This window comes from Triturus cristatus, chromosome 11, assembly GCF_964204655.1.
Source record: "Triturus cristatus chromosome 11, aTriCri1.1, whole genome shotgun sequence".
NCBI classification, from domain to species: Eukaryota; Metazoa; Chordata; class Amphibia; order Caudata; family Salamandridae; genus Triturus; species Triturus cristatus.
This window is the reverse complement of record NC_140594.1, coordinates 1,044,423,235-1,044,446,329: the sequence shown is the minus strand read 5'-3', so window position 1 is coordinate 1,044,446,329 and position 23,095 is coordinate 1,044,423,235. Positions and strand designations below refer to the sequence as shown.

The following is a 23,095-nucleotide window of genomic DNA, read 5'->3' as shown; positions in this document are numbered from 1 at the left end:
CTGCCAAAGTCTAATGTTATTCTGGCAGCCAGGTGACCCTCCGTCAAGACGGTATACACCTGCTGATGGGAAAAGGTTTGTATTATATTGTACAGAAAGGGTTACTGATCCTCTTACTGCCTCCCTTTCTGATATTTTACTTTTTATTTTGGCCCTTGCCCAGCAGGGCTCAGCTCTGGGCACTATCGCATGGTATCTTTCTGCCTTCTTGCAGCTGCCTCACACAACCTCTTTCCATCTCCCATTGTAAAAAGATTTTTAAAAGGCCTTGTACATAGGTTCCCACCTACCCCTTTCATTATGCCTCAGTGGCACCTTAATTTGGTTCTCACATTTCTGATGGGTGCCTCCTGCGAGCCTTTACACAATTGTCCCCTCAGGCTGTCCACCTTTCTTGTGGTGATTACATTCGCCAGGAGGGTGAATGAGCTGCAGGCTTCATCATCCAAGCCTCTATCAGTTTTTCATGACAATCTGGTGCTTCTCACTAGGGCATCTTTCCTGCCAAACGTAGTAACACCATTTCATATGGGCTAACTTTCTAAGCTCCTCCACGTCCCTTTAAGTAAGAGGAGCGACTCCAATTGTGGGACCCAAAAAGTGCAGTCATTTTACCTTGACCACATGCAAAAATTCCAGGTAGACAACCAACTCTTTATGGGGTATTTTGGTGCTTAAAAAGGTTGGGTGGTGCATAAACGGATCATTCTCTGCATCAAGATCGGCTACACACAACCTCCTGAATGCGTACAAGCTCATTTCACCAGAGCTAAGACTACGACCACTGCGCTAGCCCGTGGAGTCCCAGTCCTGGACATCAGTCAGGCAGCAACGTGGGCATCCATGCACACGTTTAACAAGCATTACTGCCTGGGCAGTCAAGCCTGCAGGGACGGTCACTTCGCCTGTTCGGTACTGTAGGACTTCTTGGTCTAAACTTGGCCGCAGACCCACCTCCAGGATGGAATTGCTTGGGTACCTATTAAAAGGTAAGGAATCAGCTGCTAGATGTCAATCAGATGAGCGAGTTACTTAGCTTTGGTAAAGCCTGATCTGGTAGAGACGATATCTAACCGCAGATTCCTTACTGACCCACCTATCCTCCCCGCTCTGCCGAAAGATTTCTAGGGTCCGGGCTGATCCCTTTTAGGGCCAGAGTTGGGGCACAACAGGGTCAGTGCACTTCATGGCTTTGCGCTTCTGGCATAGAAAGTCAAGAAAAGTAACTGACTTCAGCGCACTGACGTGACGTTTATATAGGTGACATGGATGTCACTTCCAGCGCATACACAGCCACGGTGGAGCCAACCGACACCACGTATCGGGGCGCAGGGATACTGCTCATGAAAAATCTTCCAGATCCAGCCTGACGCCTGGGGAAATTCCAAGGTAAGGAATCTGCAGCTAGATATTGTCTTTACCAGATAAGGCATTACCGAAGATAAGTAACTTGTTTGTCAAGATATTTATCATACATTTAATGAACATGTAAATAACAATATTAGTTTGCTATCACTATATCATAAGGTAATCCAGGGCAACGTTCAAAGTAAATAAAAGTTGTCTAGTAACTGATGACAATGTTACCAGTTCGGCTAGTTCTATAATGGTGAATGGGGTCTGCCACAAAATCATCTGGCCTATTTAAGCAGGGCCTAAATGAATCTGCCTTCCAAAGCGGTCACTTTCAAGGTATCTATCAGCAGACAATTTTCATTTTCTGTTGGGACGGCTGAACTACACGTTTGAGTGATGCACTTTTGTGCCCCTCTTGTTACACAGGCATAATTTGCAGCCTGAATAAGCCTACTTTTGAACAGAGGCACCACACATATGCAGGCTCATCAGAAGCTGGGGGTGTTTGGGTAGAATTAAATTAGAACTAGTCCGTTGCCTCTTCTGGATTCTAAAAAAACAGACACCTTTCAGAGGTGAGCCTCTCTAGCATGGACTAGTGCTAGGAGACACTGGTGCTGTGCATGTAACTTCTGATGCCATAATTTATGTGGTTTCGTCTGGAACTGCTAGTATCAATCAGCTGATAACATTAGCTGTGCAGTCCATAAGTGAATGCAACCTGCAGACAGGTACGCTGCGCGCCTTAGTGTCGCACTTGGGGATTTGCACAAAGAATGAAGTTAATGGACATATTTTAAATGAAGCCATAAATGCATCTCATCAGTAGGAACCGCCTGATACAGGGAAGTGAGATTTAATGAGGGAAGTACTCCTCTCCCAGTTTCTAGCTATTGGTCACTTACAGAGATTAAAGACCCAAAGCGGTCAGACCAGAGAGTTTTTCAAACGCATTTGGAACAGAATTGGTAGGGCATTTTCTCTATAACACCCTCCTCCAACCGTCATTTTCAGTATGACCAGGGTTTCCTTGAGAAAGCTGTTTCGAAGTGGCTTTAAGTCAAGTCCAATGCAGTCACTGATCCGGTGCAGAGTTCTCGGTCATAAGGCTGAATTCTTGATGACAGGCACTGAAGATTCCAGAGAATATGTAATTGGTCCCGGAGCTGTCAATAACCGTCCGAGCCCATGGCATAATACAAAACAAAAAACATCGGAGGAGGCATCATTGTGGACTAAGGGAGGAGTCACGAGGCATCTAGTGATTCACAAATTCTTGAAGATAAACAACCTGCAAACGCCCATGACCAATACTAGATGGCAGCAATATGTAGACTGTGTGTGTCTACAGAAGCACATCCTATGAACATTAAAGGTCTCGCAACAAAGATGACAGAGGTCTCTTGATTCCTGGCTACATTCTCTGAGCAAATCAGCAGTGCCAAATTAAAAAAACTGAAGCTCACCTATTAAGTCAATTTCACACAGTGCACAATCAGGATAGGGGTTCTTGGCAGCCAGGAATTGCAAAAACATGTTTAGACCCGATAATCAATGGCTTAAGTGAAAAAAGGTAAGACTAAACAATGGTGGTTCCAGAAAGTAAGGTGTAAACATTTATAAAAACATGGAAGTCTGAAATCACTGTACAAAAGCGCCGATGGTATAATTTACTTACGACATTTGGAAGCCTGCAATAAGTTTTAAAACGCAGTCTCATGCTTTTACTACATTTAGAATATAGCAATATACCTATAAAAGCTGATCCATTTGTACTTTTAGTTAAAAGTAAACTGTAAATCACCAGTTACCATTAACTCATCAGAAGTAACTGGGTGCACCAAAATTGCCCCAGCACCATCAGCACACAACTACCCTCCAGCCATCTCGAACAATCTGAGTGTCTGTATGCTTCTGGCAGTCTGCTGAGCACACTGCTAGCTTTCATTTTCAAACATTCAAAATACGCTCCAATGGAAAAAAAACAAGCATTTGCAATGCAATAGGTCTCGCATTTACGCAAGTTTGAGCTATTGGCACTGTAAATGGCAACGCCTTTTATTTATGTTTTGGTTTTCAAAACATAAATAAAAGGCATTGTCATTTACAATGTCAGTAGCTTAAACTTCGTAAATGCGAGACCTATTGCATTGCAAATGCTTATTAATGTATGTTGTACTTTTTTGGTGCCTTTGAATGACAGACTAAAGATTTTATGAGGACTGTAAATGTTGCCAAAACATGGGCTGGTAAGACCTCTCCTGCTGTGTGCTACAGCACGGCGTGGTACAGTGCGTTCTCTGATGTTTGGTAAACAGATAATTCTATGTACAGAGGCCTCGGTTTCTTCTAACCTCCCACTCTGTAAAAAACAAACAGCAAGTACAGGTAGTATCCGATTCCTCCTGGTAAGTGTATGGCCAGTGCATGCCCATGCTTTCATACTCTGAGAGAAACTGCAAGGCTCAGTGTCTTTTGCGATCAGTTAAAGTTTTTGTGAAGCTAATATGTCCCACAGGATGCTACTGGGATATGGCACATAGATGGGTCAGTCACTGTGCACAGCCATTAGCTTGGGTTCTATACTGGCAGGGAAGGAGTAGAACGTATTCAATTTGTAAGCTAAGCCAATGAGCAATGTGCTGTAGAGCCAAAAGGGATCAAACTCAGATAGTGATAGATCAGTCAGACCTCCAAACCTTACCAACTAGAGGTACCGATAAAGAAATCTGAGACAGGAAACTGGAAACAGTGTGCCAGCTGGGCTTGTAACTTCATATCATCAATCTAGAAACAGCCTATCTATTTAACAGGAAATAGAAGTGTCAAGTAAATTACTGGATTATTAGCTGGATTTATTTGCATGCAGCAGACAAGAAGTCAGCACCGAACACCACAGTAAACAAGCTTTTCAAATTTCCGATCATCAGTAATTTGTACTATTATGCAAATATAGGATCTGGCGACGTGAAGCACGGGTCAGAAAAACTTTACAAACTGAACAGAGCTCCATACATTCAAGAGAGACAAAAATGTTTGTCATTGAGCAATGTGTTTTTAAATACCTCTGTGGTGCAGGGTAGCAAACATTCCCATTCGTAATTTTCTAGTGTCCATTGCTCGTGTGTTTACGAGGTATGGGGTCATTCCCTCGTGTATTTCCATATGTGAATCAGAACTCATCCTTGTAGTCACCGAGACAGGACCGAAGCAAACAAACAACAAAATAATGCAGCAAATGCTGTTTGAAAGGTAAGGCGTAGAATGTTAGAAAAGAGGAACAGAGTGGGTGTATCGAATTTGCTCGAGACCATCAAGTGACCGAATTATGTAAGAGAGTCTTCCATTCTCATAACCATCTTTCACTTTCAAAAAACACTTTCCCAGGCAGATTGGGGTGCCGCTATAAATGCAGAGCCCCAGCATACAAGATGAAGCTCCTGTGCATTCGTTCACTGGATACAGCTGGCAGCAAACGAGTCAATGAAGGGTGAGAGGACAATTCACCAGTCTTCCCCTCAGTCCGATCTATAACCGGGCACACCTGACCTCTCCGTAACTAAACTAACTGTATCGAGCACCTATGTGTGCCTTCATTGTAGGATGAACAGAATACCTCCCAACACAAAAAAAAACCAAAAAATGTTTTTTTAAAGTCTTCATCATCACTAAGCCCCAGCTGGATGCCTTCCTTTGACGCTGATTCCCCGACCCAGCCTCCTCCTGGGGGTTACCCAAATATTAGTTTTAACTCCTTCAATCCCCGCTCCTTTAGACAACCGCTTTGTATTTTTCAGTAGTCGTCTGAGCTGCCAAAGTGCATGGTTTCTGCCTTGAAAGTATTGACAGTGCCAAAATTAACCTCTCAAGAGTTAGGGCAGATTCGAATTGAGGGATTTAACTGAGATACGAGGCCATTCGCGACCATTAGGAGTTGACTCTCAATTGTAAATAAGCCCCCAGAGACAATAACGTGCAAACTCGCCCGTTGAAGTTTGACAGATCCTGTAACAAAGTTGAGTTGCTAAATGTAAAACGCGTTATTTGCAACAGCCATGCCATATTTTGGGGAGTCTGGCAGTCAGGATGCATGGAATAAGACAAAGATCAAGAAGAACCCGCATCCTGAAAACGTGAGTTATTTGAAAACTCACTGCAAGCCACTGACACCATGCGCGCAGCTGTGATAAAAAGCATGCAGCGGTTACCTAAGCATACTGGAGAAAGTGGGAACACTGTGCGCTTTGCGCCACAGACACTCACCCACTTCTCAGACAAGGAGGGGAAAAAACGAACTTGATGGACCTTAAACATTTTACGTAAACCCTATTTACCCCACGAGCAGAGCTCCAAAATATTACATTTAAAAATACGGCGGGCCCCTTCGCCTGTGGGCACGGCATATGGGTGACTGCCCTGTGAAAAAGTCCGGGGATGGGGCACGGTCAGACGCGTGGCTGAGACACCCGATTCTACCCCAGTTCTCCCCCTCCTTCTCACAGCCAAACGCCTCTCCGGCTATCTCTCCTAGTTCCCGTCCACGCCAGGCCAGCTTCCCGCTGGCGATCTGCACATATACCTGGCTGAGTGGCTGGCAGCCGTACAGTGCTAGATTTTTTCGGAATAGCATTTAAAACGGCATCCATACAGCGCTACACACAACACATAATTGCGCGAATCCCATTGACATCTGCTTCATTACAGTTCGGCTCAGCAGCTTATTTGTATTAACAAACACCACAAGACGCGCGTTGCACTGCCACCCTCGAGCGCGGAGAGATCACCTGTTGCACGGGTCCTGTCGCTGGCGCGAGCTTGGCCGGAGCCTGCAAAAAAGCACTTCCTATCCTTCCCTTTAACTTTCGCCCTTGCGTGCGTAAACAGATAAAACGTGGCAGTCGCCGGGGCCTCTTCACTGCCAAAAAAACCAAGCAAAACAGAAAGCACCTCCGGGCTGGGGAGGAGACCTGGGAGGCGAGGGCTGCCCGCGCATGCGCAGTACCTGTTACTTTCGCGTGCAGCCGGTGTGGGAGCTGAAGGCCCGGGTCCCAGGAGGGGGCCAGGTGAAGAGCGGCAGATAGCAGTGCGGGGCTCCCATGCATAAGGAGAGAGCCCCGCGTCGTGCTGGCAGTAGTGGAGCTGGAGTGCTCCGGAAGCCGCCGTTCAGAAGGATTCCCCCCGCAGACCGGGTGAGTGGGATTCTCCATATGTAGAAAGTGAAACTAAATGCTGGCTTGCGAGGGAAGAGGGACAGGAGATGTGCACGCCGCGTGGCTGTAGGCGCGTACACCAACTCAAATCCGCCAAAACCCTACGCGTGCACATCTCCTGTCCCTCTTCCGAGGCAAGTCAGCAACAATAGATCTCGCCGAAAGCAGCGCTCCGCGCTGCATTCGCAGGCGAGACCTAAAAAGATTAGTTATTTACCTGTAACTGCAGTTATCCAGTATTGGTATCTTTCATAGATTCACATGCCTGAATCAGAATAGAAAGCAATAATGAGCACATTTCTTTTTGTACATAAGCCATAAATGCACCAGTTGATAGAAAACTATTTTCATCGAAAGGAAGGTAATTATATACATATACGCCCAGTAATGAATATGCTACTTACCAGTATGCATCTGTTCTTGGCATGTAGGGCTGCTGACATTCATATCTGTGCATAGATCGCCGCCTAGTGTTGGGTCCGGATGTTTGCACGTTGTTGTCCTGGAAGAGTCTTCGAAGTATCCTTGGATAGGTGACTCCTCCCCTGGACTACAGTGCGCATGGGCATCCTCTCCATCCTCAGATTGTTTTTCGCCATTGTGGCAGTGATGGAGTAGATACAGAAAGTGATGACCATGCTTACAGTAATTCTGAGAGCTGCAGCTGCTACAGGCGCCGGGGAGGAGGGAGGGCGATATGAATGTCAGCAGCCCTACATGCCAAGAACAGATGCATACTGGTAAGTAGCATATTCAGTTCGAGGCATGTGGGCTGCTGAATTCATATCTGTGCATAGAATATACAGCAGTGCCCTCTTATTAGCGGCGGCTACCAGTGCCAGCTGCAGCGGTCTGAAAAAGAGTTTTGAGAACAGCTTGTCCTACAGCTGCCTGCTGTTTTGATTGCACATCTACACAATAGTGTTTGGTAAATGTATGTGTAGTGGACCAGGTGGCTGCTCTACATATGTCATGCAAAGGAATGTTTCCTAGGAAAGCCATGGAGGCCCCTAACTTACGTGTTGAGTGGGCTCGTGGGGGAATCGTTAAAGTGCGTTTAGCCTTTTGATAGCAAATTTGAATACATTTAACGATCCATCTGGCTATACCTGCTTTGGAGATAGCGTTACCTTTGTGGTGTGGGGCAAAGGCAACGAAAAGTTGATTTGTTTTCCTAAAGGGTTTGGTCCTGTCGATATAATACATGAGGGCCCTTTTCACATCTAGTGTATGGAGTGCCCTTTCTGCGACAGTTTGTGGGTTTTGCAAGAAAACAGGCAGTTCAATAGTTTGATTCATGTGGAACTGCGATATCACCTTGGGCATGAATTTTGGGTTGGTACGTAGTACGACCCTGTTGGCGTGAACCTGTATAAATGGCTCTTGAACAGTTAGTGCCTGGAGTTCACTAACTCTTCGTAAAGAAGTTATCGCTACTAGGAAAGCTACTTTCCAGGTAAGGAATTGAATCTCGCATGAGTGTAGAGGTTCAAAGGGTGGACCCATCAGGCGTGTGAGGACCAAGTTGAGGTTCCACATCGGAGCCGGTGGGTGGCTTGGTGGAATGACTCGTTTGAGTCCTTCCAAGAATGCTTTGATGGCAGGCACTCTGAATAGAGAGAGGTGCTGCCTGGTCTGCAGATAGGCTGATATTGCGGTCAAATGGACACGTATAGAGGTGTACGCCAGATTGCATCGGTATAGGTGTAATAGGTAACAAATAATGTTTTGGATGGATGCGTCTAGCGGGTTAATGTCATTATTATTGCAATAAATGACAAACCTCTTCCATTTGGCTGCATAGCAAGCTCTGGTAGTGGGTCTCCTGGCCTCCTTAATGATGTCCATACAGTCAGGTGGCAGGTTTAGGTAGCCAAACTCTAGGACTTCAGGAGCCAGATTGCCAGGTTCAGCTGTTGCGGATCTGGGTGCTGAATCTCTCCATGGTTCTGCGTCAAATGCTCGGGTTTGACCCGCAGCCTTTGATGCGGCACCACGGAAAGTTCGAGAAAGGTGGTGTACCACGGCTGGCGTGCCCACGTTGGAGCAACCAGGACGAGTGTCAGTGAGTGTTGTCTGAGTTTGCGTGCCACCAGCGGTATCAGTGGCGCTGGGGGAAAAGCGTACGCAAATCTGCCGGACCAGTTCATCCATATCGCATTGCCCTGCGACTGCGGATGTGGGAACCTGGCGGCAAAGCTTTGGCATTTTGCGTTTTCGCTTGTCGCGAATAGGTCTATCTCTGGATGACCCCACTGCTGGAAGTACGGTTGGAGTACTGATGGGTGTAACTCCCACTCGTGCATCTGGTGGCTGTGTCTGCTGAGCAGATCCGCCATCTGGTTGTCCTTGCCGGGGAGGTGTTCTGCCATGAGGAACATGTTCCTCTGAATGGCCCACTTCCACATGCTCTGAGCCAGATGAGACAACTGTGGAGAGTGTGTTCCTCCCTGCTTCTGTATGTAGTACATGGCAGTCATGTTGTCCGTCCGGATCAACACGACTTTGTTGCACAAGTGTACTTTGAATGCTTTCATAGCGAGGAAGATTGCCATCAGCTCTAGAAGGTTGATGTGCATTTTCTTTTGTTGTTGTGTCCATAGTCCCTGCACTGTGTAATGGAGTACATGAGCTCCCCATCCCTGGAGAGACGCGTCCGCCGTCAGTATTATCTGTGGGACAGGCTCTTGGAACGGTCGGCCCTTGCAAAGGTTTTGTGGAGTCCACCAATGCAGAGAGTTGTATGCCCGACCGCTCACCAACACTAGGTCTTTCAACTGTCCTTGAGCCTGATTCCACTGACGTGCTAAGCACTCCTGAAGCGGGCGCATATGTAGTCTCGCGTGTGGGACTATGAAGATGCAGGAGGCCATCATGCCTATCAACTGCATGAACACTCACGCGGGCAGGGAGTGTTGTGGTTTGAACTTGGAAATCAGCATTTGCATGCTGTTGATTCTCACTAAATTTGGCTGAGCTGTGGCCGCCAGAGTGTCTATAGTCGCACCTAGGTACTGTTGTACGTGTGCGGGCTGGAGATGGGATTTTGGGTAATTTAGTGAGAACCCCAGACTGTGAAGGAGGTGAATGGTGCGGGACATGTGGCTGGCACATTGCTGGGCTGACTTCGCTTGAACGAGCCAGTCGTCCAGGTAAGGGTAGACGTGTATGTGCTGCCTCCGTAGATGTGCCGCCACAGTAGCTAGGCACTTTGTAAACACTCTGGGTGCTGTTGTCACGCCGAAGGGAAGGACTTTGAATTGGTAGTGCTGCCCCTGAACAGTGAACCTGAGGTATTTTTTGTGTGAGGGGTGAATGGGTATGTGGAAATACGCATCCTTGAGGTCCAGTGTGGCCAGAAAGTCTCCCTGCTTGAGCAGCGGGAGGACTTGCTGTAGAGTGAGCATGTGAAAATGCTCGGAAAGAATGTATCGATTTAGGGGTCTCAGGTCTAATATAGGTCTGAGTGACCCGTCCTTTTTCGGTATTAAAAAGTACAGGGAGTACACCCCCGTACCCTGCTCGTGGACGGGTACGACCTCTATTGCGCCTTTTAGAAGCATACTTTGCACCTCCTGCTGTAAGAGCGTTAAGTGCTCTGAGGACATAGGACGGTTTTTTGGAGGTATTGTGGGTGGAGTGGAGGTTAGTTCTAGACAGTAACCGTATTTGACAATATCTTTGACCCACCTGTCTGTGGTGATGGAGTTCCACGTGGACAGGAACCTTTGTAGCCTTCCCCCGACAGGTGTTATGTGGTCGGGAGGAAGGGAGAGGGCGTCACTGCTTGTTCTTGGGGGAGGACCTGGTGTTGCCGTAGCCGCGTCCTCTGCCCTTTGTACTGGAGCCACGATATCCACCACGGGTGTTTTTATCGTAGGTGGTTTGTGTATTGCCCTTGTTGTATGTCTGCTGTGACCCCTGTCCTCTACCTGCTCCTCTATTTCCGGGGCGACGAAAGGAGCCGCTCCGAAAGGACTGAGTCTGGAGAGCCCCCATGGACTTTGCAGTGTCCGTGTCCTTTTTTATTTTCTCTAGGGTAGTGTCAACCTCCGGCCCGAATAAATAGTCGGGGTTGACCGGCTGGTTGAGTATGTTATTTTGCACCTCAGGTTTGAATCCGGAGATTCGCAACCAGGCATGTCGTCGCAACATGACGCTAGTGTTTATGGCCCTGGCAGCTGTGTCTGCGGCATCCAGCGCACACTTGATGGATGCGTTTGTGAGGAGCTGTCCCTCCCTGATGAGGATCTCTGCACCTTCTTTGTATTGGTCAGGGAGATGTTGGAGTATTTGCTCTAATGTGTCGTAGTGCGCTCTATCGTAGCGAGCGAGGAGCGCCTGAGTATTGGCGATGCGCCATATGTTAGCTGCCTGGGCGGCAACCCGTTTGCCAGAGGTCTCTAACACCTTGGACTCTTTGTCCGGGGGAGAAGCGTCACCTGTTTGCGAGTGTGCCCTCTTGCGAGCATTCGCAACGACAATGGAATCCAGAGGTAATTGGCCTCTAATGTAAGTAGGGTCCCCAGGCGCTGATCTGTATTTTTTGTCGATCCTGGGGTTTATCACTCTTGCCCTGGTGGGTTCCTTGAAGATGTCCTTCGCTGGTTTGAGGACCCCCTTTAACATGGGCAGAGTCTTTATATTTCTTTCTGAGGTTGCGAAAGTGTCCATAAGAAAGTCGTCCTCGACAGTGTCAGAGTGAAGTTGCACTCCATGATTGGCCGCAGCACGTTCAATGAGAGCGTTGAACGCTGCAGTGTCCTCTGTGGGAGATGTTTTTGCTCCATAGAGTTGCGGGTCCTGTGCATCCATAGGTGCACTTGGGTCCACAGGGTCATCCCAAGCTTGATCAGGGTCCTGTTGGCCGTCAGGGTCCATGTCTCCAGGATAGGGGACTTGGTCACCCATGTAGTCCTCTAACGCATCCGTGTCGGAGTGTGCGGGAGAGAAGGTTTGTGGATCCTGGTAGGGTGAGTGGAAAGGTTCGTAAAGAACTGGTTCCGAAGCCACAGGCAGCTTTCTTTTTAGTGGAATCCGGAAGGATTCTAAAGCTGGCTCAGAAGTTATTTTCCTTTTGTGGATAATCATCCTGCCGGTGTCGGCGTCGATGAGATGGGATGGAGATGTCTCCGTAGAGCGTTCGGCAGGCGTGATCGTGGTATGGGTGACCCTTGTCCTGATTTGGAACAGTTTTGGGGCCGTGGATGGTGGCAGGCCAAAGGTAATGTTGGCTGGTGCCGAAGAGGCTGCTGGAGCTTTTATTGGCTCGGAGCCCGACATGTCCTGGAGGACCGTCTTCTTTTTGGTGCTTTGCTCAGTAACGGGTCGCATCTGGAGCGCCCTCGATTCTTTTGCGCCGACCGGTTCTGTAGAGGCGGCCGTGGACTTTTTCGGCGCCGGTGGGTCATCGAGTCGAGGGGTGGGAATGACCTTTGGGGTCGGAGTCGATTGCGTCGGTGCCGGGAGCTGAGCAGGTTTGGTGGCACCGAGGGCCTTTTTCCGTACGCCGACTCCGACGTCGGCCGCTTCAAGTGCGGCACCGAAGTCTCGTTTGGTGCGCTCGGTGCCGACGTGTTTTGCTGGCGTCGAAGGTGTGGAGGGCCTCGATCCGACCAGCGCCACTTTCGGTTTCGGTTTCAATTGAATCAATACAGCTTTTGGTTTCGGTTTCGAAGAAGGGAAACCAGCCGTTTTGGGCGGTAATGGCTGCCGCTGAATGTCCGAGGCCGGGCCCGAGGGCGGGGCCGAAGAACTGCGGGATAGGATTTGGGTAAGGCCCGAAGGCGATCCCTCGACCGGAGCCATAGACTGTTGCACTGGGCTTTCCTCAGTCTGAGCGGGTAGGCCTTGCTCGTCACCGGAGCTACTCTCTTCGGCCCCTAAGGCCTCACTGTAGTCTCCTACCTCGGTGTCGTCTTCATCTCTACGAAAGAGTGTTTCGTCGACGTCTTCCGATCCGGAGTTATGTTCGGAAGCGGGACTGGAGGGTAGGTTCTCCACTTCTTCGATATCTTCGGTCTCGGCGTTGAAGATGTCGGCTGGGGCCGGTGCCGCTTGCTGCGCTTCGAGTCTCGCCGCTCGTCGATTCCGTAGAGTCTTCTTGGATCGAAATCGGGCACAGGCCATGCATGTAGATTCGTCGTGATCCGGTGAAAGGCATTTGTTGCACACCGGATGGACGTCGATGTGGGGATATTTCGCATTGCATACCGGACACCGCTTGAATGGTGTCCTTGATTCCATCGCCGATGTCGGGTCGATGGTCGGGTAAGATGCGAAAAAGTTGGTTTTGGACGTTAGTAAACTAACAAAGATACTATCGATACCGATCGGGAACAGTACCGACGCGAACTAGAGGCCTTTTGGCCTGAAAAGAGTTTTTCCTAACTTGAGTCAAGATAAGCACATCCGAACCCAATGGTGGAAAAAACCAATCTGAGGATGCCCATGCGCACTGTAGTCCAGAGGAGGAGTCACCTATCCAAGGATACTTCGAAGACTCTTCCAGGACAACCACGTGCAAACATCCGGACCCAACACTAGGCGGCGATCTATGCACAGATATGAATTCAGCAGCCCACATGCCTCGAACATAAACATATCAATGTTAAAGTGCAGAGCAATAAGACGCAATTGTGGCAAAAGTTATAGAAGTAACAGAGAAATGTTCTGTTAGAAAGAGAGAGAGAGGTTGGTGGGAAGGAAGGCTCATCTTTATTGAAATGGACGACGCAACACCGCCTATCCCACCGCAGCATCCTTCATTAGCTCCGAATCCAAACAGTAATGCTTGGTAAATGTATGCGGCGTCTTCCATGTTGCCGCTCTGCAAATGTCTGTGATAGGCACGCCCGCAAACAATGCCATAGAAGTAGAAACTGCCCTAGTGGAATGGGCACGAATTCTTGATTGTAAAGGTTGACCAGCTTGTTGGTGACAGAAGACAATAGCACCAGAGATCCACCTAGAGATACTTTGTTTTGTAAGGGGAAAACCTTTCCTAGGTAAACTGTAGGCCACGAAACGTTGGTTGGACTTGCGGAATGCTTTTGTCCTGTCAAGGTAGAATTTAAGGCAGTGTTTCAAACAACGAATGTAGAGCTCTTTCAGCTGCTGTTTGAGGATTTGGAAAGAAGGTCTTTAAGACAATGGGTTCGTTAAGGTGGAAGTCCAACGGGACTTTAGATATAAATTTCGGATTAGCACGAAGAATCACCCTATCATTCTTGAATTGAAGAAATGGATCTTGTATTGTAAAGGCGTGAAGCTCAATTACTCGTCTTGTGGATGCAAGGGCTAGAAGAAGCGCAGTCTTCCAAGAGAGGAATTTGAGGTCAGCTCTGTGTATCGGCTCAAAAGGATGCCTCATAAGTTGAGCAAGGACTGTGTTGAGCTGCCATGTTGGAGGAGGAGACTTTACAGGAGGGAAAGTTCGGAATAGACCTTTGAGAAATTGTTTTATCAGTCTATTTGACCAAAGAGAAGGTCCTGTGGAAGATCTCCTAAAATGGGAGATTGCTGCCAGGTGAACTTTGATGGAAGCGTGAGCGAGGCCTGAAGTTGCTAGATGGAGAAGGTATGGTAAGATTTCTTCCTGAGAGGATGTGAGGGGATGCACCTTAGCAGATCTACACCAGATACAGAACCTTTTCCATTTGATAGAATAAGTCCTGTTTGTACTATCTGCTCTTGCGTGAGACAGAACCGCCCTGCAATCTGGAGGAATATTTAGGCCTTGAAATTCGTGGAACTCAGGAGCCAGGCCGATAATTAGAGAGAGGCTGGATCCGGGTGTTGTACTTGTCTCTGGTCCATCGTGAGGAGAGATGGAAACGGTGTCAACGGCATTGGAGGTTGCAGGGAGAGGAGATGGAGTTCTGTGAACCAATGTTGGCGAGGCCACGCTGGAGCTATTAGAATTAGTGTGCAGGGCTCTGCCTTCATCTTCTTCAGGACCCTGGGAATCAGGGGAATCGGTGGAAAGGAGTAGGCAAATACGCTGAACCATGCTATTGAAAATGCATTCCCCCAGAGATCCCTGATGGGGATGCCAGCTTGTAAAGTGTTGGCATTTGGCGTTGTGCTGTGTGGCAAACAGTTCCAACGGTGGTTCGCCCCACTGAGAGAAGATGCTGTTGAGAGTATCTTGGTTCAACTCCCACTCGTGGCAGGTTGTCTGTAATCTGCTTAGCGAATCTGCCAATGTATTGTCTCTTCCTGAAACATATTCCGCCCTAAGAGAAATTCCGTGCTGAAGTGACCAGTTCCAAATTTGTTGAGATTCTTGAGAGAGTGATAGAGAACGAGTTCCTCCCTGTTTGTTTAGGTAGTGTATCGTCGTATTGTTCTCTGTTCTGACGAGCACTAGTGAACCTTTTATCCAGGGAAGGAAAGCTAGGAGGGCTAGATAAACTGCTCTCAGCTCTAGGAGGTTTATGTGCAGACTCCGCTCGGAAGATGACCACTTCCGCCGATCTGAAGCTCCTGAAGGAAGGCTCCCCAACCTTCCAGAGACGCATCCGTGGTTATCACTTGAGAAGAAGCTTGAGTTAGAAAAGGTAGACCTCGAGAGACATTTCGTGGATGAGTTCACCAGTTTAGAGAGGCGACCATCTGAGGAATCACCTGTATGATGTAGTCGAAGGATCCGTTTACTTGAATCCACTGAGTGGTGGGAGCCTCTTGGAGAAGACGCATGCGGAGGCGATGATGGAGAACTAGAAGAATGCAGGAGGACATAATTCCGAGGAGGGATTTGAATAGGTGAACTGAAAGAGACTTTCTTTTCTGTATATGGTCTGCTAATTGCAGGAGTTTTTGCTGTCGTACCTGCGTTGGGTAAGCCTGTGTCAGGACCATATCCAGGACAGCTCCCAGAAATGTTATCCGCTGAGAAGTTTGTAGGACCAATTTGGCTGGATTGAGGGTGAGACCCAATTTTTTGAAAAGCCGCAGACAAGCTGTGGAAGACTTTATTGCGCTTTTGAGAGAGGGTGCCTTGACGAGCCAGTCGTCAAGATAAGGAAAAACTTGGTGATGCTGCTGCCTGAGGTATGCAGCGACTGGGGAAAGACATTTTGAATCCAAGAAATAGCTGCATACAAGGAGAAATAAGGAAACCCTGAGCAGAGCTCAGGGGAGACTTCCTTAGCACAACGTGTGGTAGAAAATCTAAGGGACTAGAGCTCCTTTCAGGAAGGTTCCAGAGGGTGGTGACAGCTGATTGGTTGTTCTCTAGAGTTTGGTTCTTATCACAAAAGGACCTGGATATTTTACTAACGTGAGGCCTTAGGCCTATTAATTTCTATGTCTAATGGGACATTACTTTACTAATGTAGCGGGGACTCCCATCTCGACGACGAGGAATGATTCAGGCATGTGAGTCTATGAAAGAGACCCTAATACTGGATAACATAACTTCTTACAAGTGACAACTTTGCATTACTTTACCTCATGGGCACCCGACACATAGCCTAGGGTGCATTATCCTATAAATAGTGTACTGGTGGGAGGTCTACCCTCACATAACAGATCCTAAGCAATGGCTAACACACTAGCGCTTCCTAGAAGCAATAAGGTGATCTGGACAGAAGTGGCTCAAAGTGAGTTACCTTTTCTGCTACTTCCCGTACAGACTGGACACTCGTCCCATAAAGGTGGTTGTTGTACTGTCCCGCCTCAATGAACTTGTGATCTTGGATATCCTTTTCCATCTGCTCTCGAGAGCCCATAAAGTGGTAATCTCGTCCATCTACCTCATAATCTCGCTTTGGTCTTGTAGTGTCTACAAAAATACAAAAGCAGATTTATTTACACATTATAAATAACTAAACACGTGTAGAGAAGATAGTGTACTGTTCACATATCCTGTGCTTTTATACTTTTCCTAGGTATGAATCCTAATAGTCTCAATCAGTCGTGGAATTTTGAAGTGCGCTATTCACCCGGGAGGGTCTCCAGGAGCCGTGGTGTGGGAGGGGGGTGGGGGAGGGGGGGGGGGGGGGGGAAGAGGGGTGGGAGGGGGACGGAAGGGGAGGGGAAGGGGAGGGGACGGGGGGGGGGGGGGGGTACAGCTCCGGTCTGCTCATTTTGAGATTATAAAAAAAGGAACAACTGATGTGAAATGAAGTATTATGTACTAACAAGTGCTCCTTCGTGAAGAGAGATCACTTTCCTCCTTTCATTAGATTGAAAACATCTCATTTATGTACAAAGAGGACATGGCAGCATGCATCAAGTGTTGCAAGGACTTTACAATGCTAAGTGAGAATAAAAACTATTACAAAAAGAAATCAGGGAGTGTTATGACAGGGTCAAATTGATTAATCTGTATACAACAAGGAAAGCATACTCACGCGGAACGCAGGACCCAAATTTGTCGGGGAATTCTGAGATTAAGTCGTCATTTATTCGGTCTTTCATAGGACCTAAAATGATCACTGGTCGTGAATAACTCACTGAAAGAAAAAAGAAAAGGAGCCAGTATTAGTATCATTTGTAATTGTTTGTAATGAGAAGGTTACAGAACAGATCAAGACTTGAACAGTGACTGCAAACTCACTTTTTCAATCCATGGATCTCTGCATCAGTTCTGCTTATGTTGTCTCTAACACATTGCAGCCTTCAGTCCTATCACAGCTTGAGACCCAGAGTCAGAAGCATGGGCAGATTTGTTTGGAGTGCCAACGCTTAGCCCTGCAGGTGCATTCCTGTGCTAACCTCATAATTACTTTCCATAACCCCAAGTGGGAGCTCCTTGCATTTCCTCTGAAACAGCTGCTGGTTCTCAGCGTGTGAAAAGCAGGCACCAAAGCTTCACAAGCATATGGCAAGGAGGAGTCATTTGTTGGAGAGGAGACTAAGCAACAGGACGTCACAGTTGATTTGCCTCAATTTGATGCACAAACAGTACGTGATAAAGTGATACTATTGCTTTCAATTAGGACTCCTCAATACCAAGCATTAGTGTTTATATAAACTCTACACAAATTGTATTCTTCCAAAGCTGGTTTACTCTTTCTTGGTGAGGATTATACATGTTTAGCATTCGTCTCCTGCTTTCGCTTTTATTTCACTTGGTCTGTACAAGTGCTGTCACGGCCGCTCATATGCTCACCCATGTCACTTTGATCGACAAAGTTAGTCTACTACACCGGTCACACACAAAGTAGCTTTCAAAAGACCACAGAGTGAATAGAAAAAGCATGGCAGCAAGCCTCGCCCTCCTTCACCCACACAAGCCTATTAAGGAAAGATGCACCTGTTCCCTCCTGACTGTTTCACATACCAGCAGTGGCACTGGGAGGTGGAGATGGCACTGCAGAGGGCAGTGCTGAGGCAGGTAACCCAGTTAACAGGTCATTAGCAATGTAGGCAATGGCACTGGCCTGGTGGGTAGGGTTTCGTGAGTTTCCAGGAGGGGAAAAATGTGATGGCTTCCGCTAGCAGTTGAACGGCTGGACCCGACTATGATACATTGGCATATGAGGTAGATTTTGCTGCACCCATGAACACTTAATGGAATACAGAGTTTGGGTAAAGTTGTAAGTTTGAGAACAAAATAAGTATTTTTCAGATAATGGCAAAGGATGTCTGGAGACAAAATGATTGCCTTTCCATGATATATTTAATAATAATATGTTAGAGAAAATCGTTCCTGGAGGATGCTTACTGCTAATATTATTTCCCTGGAGCCAGAGGGAACTTGCTACTGAGGGAGTATTAAACATTCATCTATATTGATCAAGGTGAGTATAGTTAAGACAGCCATCTGAGGCCAAAACCTATAAGACTGGTATAACTTTACATATCTGTGTGCTGTGCAAACAATTACGTTCTTAGACAATGTCATTTATTTAAAGTTTCCAAAGTTAATGACTGAAGAGGCTCAATTCTGCACTGAAGAGGCGGGGCAATCAAAGTCTAAATGGTGCTTGACTGTGAATCACAGGCCTCTCAGTATCCAGTTATTAACTCTCTTTTGAAAGACACTGCCATAAGACCAGGGACCTCACACCGAGGACAGTTTACTTACACATTGGGATGTGTGGAGACCAACAAACTCAGGGGGAAGACAACATTCTCTTTACTTCCCAAAATGTATTTTCCTGTATAAATGATTACATCACCCAGAGGCCTCCTCTACACAGGTTCACTAAAACAGGGGTTCTGGCACAAGGTACCTCAGATCATTTTCCTTTGTGTATGGTGCTCAGCAGCATGAAACAACCATAAACCTAGATGAAAATGTGATTCACATCTTGGGGGACAGAAAATTTGTAAACAGTGTGAGAGAAGCCATTGGTCACTATTTCTTAAAATCACATTGAAATGGTCATACCAAATGCACCCTGTGGGTGGCCCACCCTACAAAGTAGTGATTAGAAGGTGGTGAACATCTACCATGACAGGCCTTAAAGAATCAGAATATTAACGTCCACCAGTGTGGATGCAGGGCTACACATTAGAAAAGGAGTATCTAGATATCGATGACTTAACAGTAGAACATCAACAAGCTAAAGGGGTTGTAAAACAGTGCTGTCCCAGAATAAGGATCTGTTTTAAAGCCACACAAAACGGCTCTATAAGGTGGAAAATAATGCGGGGAAACTAATTAGTAAAAGACAAGAAGGAGAAAGATGTGTAATCAAGATAGACAATGGGTATGGGGAATCCATTGGGGAAAACTTCGAAAATGTGGACTGCTTTGCTAATTAGTTTAGGGACCTTTATTTGGTTACTTCAGGAGGAGTGAATAAATTAATGTTATGGAATTTACAGCAGAGCTGCCCTTTCCCACACAACCAGAGGATGATAAGAACAATTGGGAGGCTGCAATGTAGAAGCAGGAATCCTTCAACCTGCATATTTTAGGGTGCTCCACAAATTTAGGAAAGATATGACACCCATTTCGTTCATAGGCTCCACTGCTAATTTGTAAATAGAGAATGCTTTCAGAGCTTCAACAGATACTTTAAAATATGCCTTAATCACTATCAGAGAGTTATTTTTTTATATTTTGAATGCAGACTTCTATAAGTTTCACTGGAAGGTTGCCTTTCTATAATTACTACATGCACGCTTTACTGAGGGGTGTATGACAGTGGCATAGCTCTACCAGATGTCCATAAATGCTAACAGGCATTACAACTGGCGATGTTAAATGATTGGGAATTTTAGCTGCGGGGAGACTTGGATGGGAGTTTGGTCGACTTGCTAGCCTCATATAGCAACAGGCACTTAAGCGGCTTATCTGAATACTTTATCAGTGGTGAAGACATGGCAAGCTGCAAATTCAAGCCTTGGCTGGATTGACGTCCTGAAAAAATGTACCCTCCATTTAGTAACTGACATCCTTTTAGTATCACTTTTGACAGGTTTTTAAAAAATGGGACAATCGCTACAACTACACTGGGAAATGTTGGGAATCAAAATGGGATAAAATATTTTGAACAACTGCTAGATGAACATCGTTTTTCTTTACAGGTGGTCCTACATGTGTGATTTGGACAAGCTTTGGCCACACATGTAGCCTTTATGCATAAACATAACTGCTTCTCACTGGAAAACCGGTATTAACGGAAGCATTACAAATCTGCATTCATCACTTATAACACAGTGGTACAAAAACACACCTAGCAGATTACAGAGGCTTAAAGAAAATTGGGAAAGACTTGTTGGAAAATAAAATATGCCAACTGATAGGATGACCCTGCATTATGCTAATGAGACAAATCACGGCAGGGGTTTGATTTTTTCAGATCGAGTTACAGCACAGAAAACATTACACTCAAGTCTAAATATTGAAGCTTGACAGAGCCAGCACTGACCAGTGTCCTACAGGCTGCGGATAAAAAGTTGTCTGCTAATACATTATTTGGATGTGTCCCACACAGGCGCACACACATTCTGAGATTAGATCTGAAGTAGTCTGGACTGAGTGACAAAAGTTCCCATAGAGAGGTGGGCCGAACCATTTTTTGATAGTTATTTGGAATGGTAACTCTCCACCTACATATACCAAAAGATTTTGTGATTTACGCTGTTGCTAGAGTGTGTGGAGCTATCAAGTGGCAATCCAATATGGATTGATGCATTTCGAAACATGCATTTAATAAGGAAGAGAATGCAACCGGACTAAGATAAGATACCGGAGGGGGAAGGTTCTATTGCCTCACACGATCAAACAAACACTTAAAACATGATGAATGGTACTACTGATTTATAGTGAATAGGAAGAGATGTCATAGAAGTTTGAAAGGCCAACAGATTATTTTGTAAACAAGAAACTTGCATATTGTATAAATTGCATTCTTCTTTGTCAATTTCTTTTATGTCAACAGATTCTGTAATCTAAAAGTAATGTTAGTTTTTAAATGCTGTCAAAGTTTAAAACCTAATAAAACTAACTATAAAAACAAAGATCCAAATCAAAGTTAGCATCTTGAAATTCTGCGTTGTAAGGAAATAATTCACATCATACAAATGTACAATGTTCAGAATGCAACAGAGTTCTCCACGCTTTTTCTTTAAAGAGGATATATATCTATATATCCATACCTACTTTTTGTGTGCAGTCAGGTCACGTTCTATCTGTCCTAAAAGGTGTACCCTTCGCAATCACCTATGAATGTTTCTGGGGTGCCGACAGGCTGAGGAAGCTGTAGAGTACAACCATTCGAGACCACTGACAGGACCCATGCACCAGTGGCAATCTGGATCCAGTAATGGAGGTAGATACAAAGTCTCCATCACACCACAAGATGGGGGAGGGCCCCCTAAGATGGCACTGGGAGGGGTGTGGGTTCCCATGGACGTCACTGGGAACTCCTCTGCTGAGACTAGAAGAACAAGGTTGATTTTTACAACTGAAGTAACTCCAACTTTAACTGAAGGGTGGAAGCTGAAGAGCAAGGGGCTCCTGAAATGGCTTTTGGAACAAAAGAACGCTCTGCCCTCGAAAGACTACAAAGCATTGTTGGCTAGAATACAGGAGATGATATCAATGGTAAAGCTTGGGCGGCGCTCCGTCATTTGAACGTGACGGTACCCATTTGGAATTCATGGAGCGCTTCGTCCATAGAGTGAAACAAGAAGCTCTCATAAAAGAGAGGACAATGACTATATGTGGCTCTAAATTGGGGTCTGAATACTAATGCCGTCCTTCAGGTACCAGGATTTATCAATCAAGTTCCTGGCAACAGTATTGATGAAATCGCTAGACATCGCCACCTTAATCTCAGGTGCCTCCTTGTCTAGGTTGATCATACATTTAAAAATCCCCTTAGTATAATCTGGGAAAAAGTGGCATATGGATCAAACCTGTGCCACAAGTGCAGTCTAAAGCTGGCCATGATTGCATTGCCTTATCTGTGGAAGACAGTTAGGCAAATGGATTTTCCTATCATGTTTCAAGACAGCGTGCCTCCTTTATGTGGGAGGCGAACACCTCGAACATTAGGAAAGCAGTCATCATCACCACATAGTTAAACAGTTTTCAGAGTCAAAGACAGTCTTTGGAAGCTCAATGCCTATTTTCCAAACATTTTCTGATTACCATCTCAGATAGGACTCTGCAAACCATTCCCTTGAGGACCAGCAGCTCAGTCGATTGTGAAGGCTTGGGGGAGGGAGGCAAGGTTACCACCATGAAAGAAGAGATACCTTCATGTTTAGAGGGATGATGAGGTTTCAATCGTCAAAGCCTCCAAAACATTGACTAAGAGAATGGCAGCACCTGTTCAGTATGGGTCTTCATGGTCTCCAGCACAAACATGCTGTTTAGAGCAGAAATCAGAGTCTAGTTCCCTGAAATGAAGCCCTGTACTCAGTTCCAAGCTTTTTTCAAGTGATGAAATTCACCAACTCTATCAGGATTGATGCAGGCCAGGTGGTTCCAGTGGGGCCTAATACTGATGGCAGTACAAAAAAAGGTAAGGGTGCACCAGAGTTACCCAGGCAAGAGGCACAGAAGTTATGCGGAGCAGCTGCAGCAAACAGTCAGTGACTAACATAGCTTGAAACCAGAATCAAGCTACCCGTGCTGAACAAAGCTAATGAAAAAGCAAATAAAGAGAAGGAAAATAAACAAACATCCAACAAAAGAGTTCAAGGCTCTTGCAGGACACAAATGAGTGTGGAAGAACCAGCTTTTTTAGTCACCATGTTCAAAGGAACAAGTGAAGGGCACACATAAGCACATGGATGAGAAGGGTACCAAATATGACTTATGCAGGTGTGCACACTACCTGGGCACAAAGTTAGGAACTAATAGCTAATCAAGCAGTTCCCTATCCTGCTAGTGAATAACCAAGAGACCCACATGTTGTGACTAGGTAACAGCTGGGACAGAAGTACAATAAGAAAACTTTAGCCCAGATATGATAGCACTGGTGCTCATGCATTAAATCCTGTTAACTGGACTTGCCGGAGGGCCTTTCTAAGCAACTTTAAACAGAAGCTGGCAAACAGAAGGACTAATCTGTCATCAGTTAGGTACTGGTGTTCTGCTGCCTTAAAGCTAGGTT

At 46.2% G+C, this 23,095-nt stretch overlaps 1 protein-coding gene across 16 annotated transcripts in view; it reads right to left on the bottom strand.

The window, feature by feature from the left end:
- Positions 1-23,095, bottom strand: part of DLG1 (discs large MAGUK scaffold protein 1) — a 1,320,486-nt gene that overhangs the window by 92,393 nt on the left and 1,204,998 nt on the right. For all 16 annotated transcript variants that reach the window (XM_085635286.1, XM_085635289.1, XM_085635299.1 and 13 more), the window contains 2 exons: positions 16,925-17,026; positions 16,181-16,353 (listed from right to left, as the gene is read on the bottom strand). In XM_085635286.1, coding sequence (XP_085491412.1) covers positions 16,181-16,353; positions 16,925-17,026 — 275 coding nt within the window. The remainder of the gene's footprint in view (positions 1-16,180; positions 16,354-16,924; positions 17,027-23,095) is intronic.